A 7,881-nucleotide genomic window follows, 5' to 3' on the forward strand; every position below is an offset into this window, starting at 1 on the left:
AGAGTGAATACTGTCCACTGGTGAAGGACAGTGCTGTTGTTGCAGGGGTCTGGAGACTGTCCTGCAGACAGAGTGAATACTGTCCACTGGTGAAGGACAGTGCTGTTGTTGCAGGGGTCTGGGAACCTTTCTGTTGGTTCAGAAGCCCTGAAGAAGGATTTTCTTGTTGTATGTTTACAGAAATCCTGGGAGAGGGCTTTGCTAATGTGTTCAGGGGTTCTAGGACTGTTCTACAGACAGAGGATGAATTGATGAAGGGACTGGCAATGTATCTTGTGGCCTTGCTGAGCCTTGTCTCCCCAGGAACTAAGATTGCTGAGAACTTGCCTCATGTCAAGATGAAGAAAAGACCTCCATTTGGGTATTAAGTGCTGTGTTTAAACTTGATGTAACTCTGGGGTAGATTCAATTGTGATCCAGGGGTGGGGAACTTTTGACCTTAAGTTTGGAAACTAATCTCCATTTGAGAAGAGGGGCTTTGTGGTGGACTTAATTAAGGTATAGCCTAGGGGTGGAGAAGTATTTAGAACAGGGACTTTGTAATTGATTGAATGATTGGAAGGTCCTGGGGTGGGGTAGTACTTGGAGATTATTTAATCACACTTAGTAAATGCTGTATTTGAAATGATGTCATGTTTTGATCTTCTCTGTTCTTGGTTTGTCACTGAATAAAATGGAGAGCACCTATGCTGGTATTCTGAACCTTGGGAAGTTGCCTTTCTTTTGGCATTACATTACACCCCCATCCCATCTCCTGCCTTCATGCTTAAGAATGCTTGCTCTCATAGCCTCTACCTTTTGAAGTCCCTCATTCCCTTTAAAGATCAGATGAAGTGCCATCTCTTTTAAGAGGTCATTCCTGATTCCCTCTAAACATTCAAAAATTGTGCTTTGAAGATGAGGTGATGGTGACAGTCTGCATCAAGTAGTGCTTCATGGTTTACAAAGTACTCAACATACATTATCTCATTTGAACTCCAGTATAGTAAGGTAGGTACATTGTTCAGTCGTTTTTCTGTTATGTCCAACTCTTCATGTCCCCATTTGAAGTTTTCTTGGCAAAGATGATGGAGTGGTTTGTCATTTCCTTCTCCAGCTCATTTTACAAATGAGAAAACTGAGGCAAACCAGGTTAAGTCACTTGTCCAAGGTCACATAGAGTCTGAGGCCAGATTTGAACTAAGGAAAATCAGTCTTCCTGACTTCAGGCTCAACACTCTATCCTCTTCACCACCTAACTACCAGGGAACATAAAAGTCAATAAAAGTAATGTGTTGTACATATCATTATCCTCATTTTACAGAGGAGGAAGCTCAGACTTAGTCTCTTCATGTCTATTAAGTGACTTATCCAAGGTCATGACCTTGGATAATACAGCTAATACAAAACAATGCTGTTGAAAATATAAGGTCTATTCCAATAATTTTACAAAGAATGAAAAAGACTATATAATCTTGGGGCTTGCAGTAGGTGAAGTCTAAGATACACTTTCATTTTACTTTAGAGCAACTGAAAAATACCATTGACTAATTGAACAATCGAGAAATGTTAATGGCCAGTGAACCAAGTTTACCTTTTTGTACAGGAACTTTAAAGTTCACATTATCTGATACTGCTGCTCAGCTTCATCTGTAACAAGGTAAGCACTCTAAGAATGGCTTGCAGACAACCTATGTGACAACTAGGGGATGTAGGGCTCTTTAGAAAACGTGATATTTCACTGTATACAAGTCCAATACAATAGACTGTCAATCTCATTTCCATCTCTGCCCCTCCTCTCTCTCCTAAAGCTTTAGTCACTGGAGAAGGACTACAGTGTAAGCAACTCACAGTGCTCAGTCTTCTCTGGCTCATCCAGAACTGTCACTAGCCAGCAGGCTAACTGAAGGCTATTTGCAGCATCTCTTAGCAATGACTGTAACTTTCTTCTAAAGCTAATACTAAAGAGTCTTCTACTGCAGTGTCAATTTGCATAATAAGATTATATCTACAACACTTAATTTTTTTCTCAAAAAATGAATCCACACAAAAAATAATAAAAGAAAATTATCTTAAACTGTCATGACACCTTAGATCTAGAGGAGCACTGCTTCTCAAGCCACAATCGGCTCTTAAGAGGAGAAAGATTAACCTCTCGAGAATAGATCCAGACTAATATGGAAATATGTTTTACATGATTGCACATATATAACCTATATCAGACTGTTTGCTGCCATGGGGAGGAGGAAGAGAGAAAAGGAAACAAATTTGGAACTCAAACTCTTTCAAAAAATGAATGTTGGAAATTATCCTTATATGTAATTGGAAAAAATAAAATGCTATTTAAAAAAAACAACAACAGATCTGGTACGAAGAATCAAATCCTTTCACCTTATATGTAGGATAAAAGGTATTGTCAGGCCAATATAAGCTCTGTAAGTGGACACTGGGACATTCTGGAGCTGTCTAACTGACCCAAAGTCATTCTGTAATGAGATCTTAACTTCTAACAAACTACAATCAGTGCTGTGTCAATAGAGAATGAAAGTGACCTGTGATAAGCAATGGAATCTTATTACTTACACAATCATTCATCAGTTGTAAAAGATAACTACTGTAGCATTTTATCTAACACATTTAGCATCTTTTTACTTGTAAATAACAGACAAGATAGAAAAATTTTAAATAGCTTGACTACATGTTTCCAGGATGTCGAGTCCATTAGCATAAGCATTAAACAGAACAGATACATGATGTTGAGAAAAAAAAAATACAAAATAGAAACTGGCCAAAGTATAACTTGAAAGCATATAAGATGAGACAGCACAGAATAGTAGATAGCAAGCTGACTTCAAAGCTAGAAAGACACTACATCCGACATATACTGGCTGTGTGAGCCTAGTCAACTCAACATCTATGTGTTAGTCTAGTGGTGACAAACTCAAATAGAAACAGGATCCCTGAAGGCTGAACGTTGACTTAGACCACAAACTAATGCTACCTATGTTTATTGCATTTTTGTTTTGCTAAATATTTCCCAATTACTTTTTAATCTATTTGGGCCATAATGGGGGAAGGGTTTGACATCTCTGCTCTAGAAAACTCCCTAAATTGAAAGGATGCTGATCTGCATTGGTACAGAAAGTTTCCTCACTTAATATACGGAATCATAGGTCTAATCTTTAATCCCTACATAAAATGTGGCTAAAGGGTGACAAAATGTGTTCTGAAGAAGAAATCAAAGTTCATGATCCATAAACTAACTATGGTAAATTTAAGAAGGTGGGTAGTTCTGTGGAAACACAGTGACCAGAGTCAGAGTTAGGCCTGGGTTTAAATTTCACTGCTGACACAACTTACATGACACTTGGTAAGTTACACAACTTTCCTGGGTCTTGGTTTCCTTAAGTGCAAAATAATAAGATTGGACTAGATAATCTTTGAGGTCCCTTCTAGCTTTGGATATACGATAATATGATCTACTGATTTTTCAGAAAAACCTGACTTCTCCTCTACCTGTCATTCAGGGCTTTCCTTATACTACCTCCCATCCACACCCACACACTACAGATTTAGTCTGTCCCAAAAAATATGTCGTATCTTTCCCCCACCGTTTCTTTGCTCACAATATTGCCATTATGACCAGAATTTTTCCCTTTTACTATTTGCCTGCCAAATTCCCACCCTGCCTTTAAAGCTCAACTCAAATGTTACTTCCTCCATGAGCTTTCCTTAATCTAGGTCAGTAAAGGCTTTCGTCCCTAAACTTCAAGGGGTTCTCTGTTTTACACCTCTTATAATTCACTTACTATAGATTACAGTTATCTACACACACACACACCTACACACACCTCTTATAATTCACTTACACACACACACACACACACACTACACACTCTTTTTTTTTCTCCCAGAAAAATCAGCATCATACCCAAATAGGTCATATCATCCCAAGAAACTGAAAAAAGGGCAACAAAACTGGACGAATGAACAAGATTGAAACAAACTATTTTCATCATGATGATGGTGAAACCACATTCGTGCTCTTAATAACCCTGGTCCCCAACGTGCTACCTCAGGAAGTGGAAATGGCACTAAAGATGATAAAGGTATAAAAAGGGTATCGATTTGGCCAAGTATACATAAAAATCTACACTAGATTTTTAAAGTGTTATTTTTTGATGATTGTTTTTCAAGATGCAAAAAAGAGCAGAAAATACCAAACAACTGGGGAAAATCACAGATAATATCATTACTCAAAAGAAACAATCATTGGTGGATCTGCCTTCATTCAATCAATCCTTCATTTCAGCCACTAACTCACTAAAGTGATTTTCCTAAAGTGCAGGTCTAATAATAGTCACCTCCTCTATTCAACAAATACCAATAGCTCCCTATTGCTTTCATGATCAAATACAAAATCGTTTGCTTGGCAACCAAAACCCTTCCTAACCTAGCCTCCTTCTATCTTTTCAGTCTTCTTTACCTTACTCCCTGACACATACTCTGAGGCAGTGACACTGGCCCCCTAGTTATTCCTTGAACAAGACACTTCCTCTCTGAGCTCTGGCAATTTCTCTTGTTGTCACCCGTGCCTGGAATGATCTCCCTCCTGATGTGTGCCTCCTAAGTTCCTTTAAATGCCAACTAAGATCCCACCTTTTCCAGGAAGCCTTTCCCAAGCCCTATTAATTCTAGTGCCTTCCCTCTATTAAGTACTTCCTATTTATTCCATTTATAGTTTGTTTGTATATTTGTTTATCATATTCCCCCATTAGATTGTAAGCTCCTTGAGGGCAGGGACTGTCTTCTGCCTCTTTTTGTATCCCCAGCACTTAGTACAGTGCTTGGTACACAGTACGCACCTAGCAAATGTTTACTGATTGATGGGGCTATCAATAACTAGTCTGTATTTTCTCATCTCTCTAAAATCTTTATGACAATGATCTACACAAAAGTTAAGGGTATCACTGATAAAAAATATGAGAAGAGAATTTCTTAAATGATTTTCTACAGAAGAACTTACATTTAAAACAATCACCTTCACAAGTACATGATGAAGGAGGCATAATAAGAGAGCAGCAGTAAGAGATTTGGAAGTTCTGATGCACTGCAAAGTTAATATGAGTCAACAGCATAACAACCAAGAACGACCAAGAAAGCTAATGTAATCTAAGGCTGCATTAAGAAAGGTACAGTGTCCAGGACTAGGGAGGAGATAGTGCTTTCTATCCAAATAACAGCTGGAGTGCTATGATCAGTATGGGTACTACATTTTAAATGGGACAGTAATAAGGAAGGCAAAAAGAAGGGAAACCAGGATAATGAAGGGCCTTGAGACCATGCCATATGGGGATCATTTGAAAAAAAAACTTGTTGGGGGAGATATGATAGTTTTAATAGGTGGAAGTAGGCTTTAGCATACTTGGTAGGTCCTTACTGGAGGATACAGACAAGAATTATACAAGGTTAGAAAGAAGGTATAAGTTGTGACTTTCACTACTAGAGGTTATAGATCATATTATTGCTTAAGTCCTAAGGCATGTCTTACTCCCCTACCAGGTATGAGGGCAAGGACTACATCTTACCTGAACTTTACACACAATTTTCTTCATACAATAAATAATATTTGTTGAACTACTAAGAAGAAATTACATTTTCTGTATATTTTTTCAAATGATGAATTTCCCACATTGCAATTAATTTGTTTTAAGGATTATATCCCTAAAAGCAAAGACCATACTACCTTCCAAGGCAATTTTGAAGTGATAATTTAATTATTCCTCTCCTGCTGGTTATAATTTCTCCTCCCAGAGTCTCCATTTAAGAACAGTACCCAGACCAGCCATCCCTTCATTTCCCACAAAGCTGCACTCCTCTGGTCTTCCCCATCATGCCCCTGCATGCACATTCTCACTTAACCTCTAAGTGATCTAGCTCTCCCACAGAAATATTTCCCATGATTAGGGACTGTGAACTTAAGAAGGCAATGTTTAGGAAAACTATGGAGACAGATATCCTGACATTTCATGGCTACTTAGGTTCTGGTAGGCCTCATCATGGACTATCCAAATGGAGTCAGAATGAGAGAATGTTAGAACTAATCCTATCTAATTATTTTACAGATGAGAAAAGTGAAGCCCAAGGTGGTGAAGTCACTTGCCTAAAGTCACTCACATCAAGCGTCAGAACTAGAACTCAACTTTAGGTCTCCAGATTCCCAGTTCAGTGCTATTGCCACAATGAACCATAAAAGATTTATCTAACTATGCACACTGACAATCTTTGACAACTTTAGCTCAATTGACAAGTATCATGCATCAAAGACATATAATGGTCATTTGTGCAGCTAATTCATCAATGGAATGGCATCCAGTAAAAATTTCTAGATAATCAGTGGTGTGCATGGGCCCAAACTACGTACCAGTGAAGAAGAATACACAGGAAGATGAACCTGGTCCTAATCTCAAGACACTTAGAAAATTATACCCTCTACCTTTTTCATTGAGTTGAGTTAAAGGTGCTCTCTGGATGCTACTTCCAATGCTGCAGGGACTGACATTATGTAAGTCATTTAACCTCAGTTTACTCAAAAGTAAAATACAGACAATTCCTAAGATCTTTTCCACCTGTAAAGTTATGATTCTAGATGAAAAGTATTCTGAGCATCTTGACAGACAATATATGAAGTAAAAAGATCCCCTTCTCTACCCTAAGACACATCAATTAAAAGACAGGGGCTGGAGTTGGGGAGTCTCCCTAGCACCTAGCCCAGGGATGGGGAATCTCAGACCTCCTTCTAGGTGTTTGATTGCAGTCTTTCTGCTGAGCCCAAGTTTTACAGAATAAATCCTTTTATTAAGGGGATTTGTCCAGTGAAGTTTGGATTCAGTCAAAGGACTGCACTTGAGCACCTAGTGGGCCTCAGGTTCCCCACCCCTAAAAGGGTCTCCATTCAGACTGAGATTTGGTTTGAGGGGCTGACCACTCACCAGCACATCCCGGAAAAGCAACTGGGGGCCAGAGTGCACTGTCCAGTCCACAGCTCCACCATCTGGGATCTTGATTCGAATCACCAGCACCTGGTTCTCCATGGCATGAGAGGGGCCAAGGGCCAGCCACAGCATTACCGACCACTGAGCTCACATCCTCGGGGCAGGGGGTGGAAGAAAGGCACTCACTGCCCCTTTGGGGGACGTGAACATGGGGTGAAAAGTCAGAGAATGGGGAGGTCGATGAATGGGAGGGGGGGTAGGGAGGGAGAAGAATGGAGGAGGGGAGGAAGAAAGAAGGGAAGAAAGGGTAGGGGAGGATAGTGGGGGGTTAGGAGTATGGAAGAAGGGAGGGGTTGAGAGAAGGATGGAGAAGGGGGTTGGGAGGATGGAGGAGCGGATGGGGGGGTGTTGGGAGAGTGATGCAGAGTTGTTAGGGGGGAGGGGTTAGGCTGCAGAGCCTGCCTGGAGCCCCTGTCTGGGTGACAGGGCACTGGGGGCCTGGTCACCCTGGATGTGCCCCCTGGACGTGTGGACAGGTGGGGCAGTGGGGTGACCAGGAAGGAAGGGGTGCTGGCTGTTGTCTATGTTGGGGGGGGGGCGGGGCGGGGGAGGGGGGGGTGAGGCCCGCTCTGGCCCCCGCTGAGGGGGTCAGCCCCGTGTGGGGAGAAAGGGGACGACTCAGGGAAAGTGGCTTTGGTGCCCCTTGAGGAAGAGGAAGCCAAAGGGAGACTAGAAGGAGCGAGCCGAGCCGCTGCTCCCTCCCAGCCTAGTGCGGGGCCCCTGGTGGGCTCGGGACGTGGCCGGCTTCGAGCTTGGAGCCTTCCCAGGCGGCGGCGGCGGCCCCCGGACCAGAAGGAGGAGGAGGAGGAGGAGGAGAAAAAGGAGGAGGAGGAGGAGGAGGAGGAGG

General features: G+C 41.5%; 1 protein-coding gene across 1 annotated transcript in view; it reads right to left on the reverse strand.

Moving 5' to 3' along the window:
* MAP2K5 (mitogen-activated protein kinase kinase 5) overlaps positions 1-7,843 on the reverse strand; it is a 292,027-nt gene extending 284,184 nt beyond the window's left edge. The window contains exon 1 of the mRNA XM_069097384.1: positions 6,972-7,843. Within this exon, the coding sequence (XP_068953485.1) occupies positions 6,972-7,106 (135 nt within the window). The 5' untranslated portion in view covers positions 7,107-7,843. The remainder of the gene's footprint in view (positions 1-6,971) is intronic.
* Positions 7,844-7,881: the final 38 nt, after the last annotated feature.

Source organism: Petaurus breviceps, unplaced genomic scaffold (assembly GCF_028583685.1).
Source record: "Petaurus breviceps papuanus isolate PSGF00001 unplaced genomic scaffold, PetGlider_PUasm1.0 37, whole genome shotgun sequence".
NCBI lineage: Eukaryota > Metazoa > Chordata > Mammalia > Diprotodontia > Petauridae > Petaurus > Petaurus breviceps.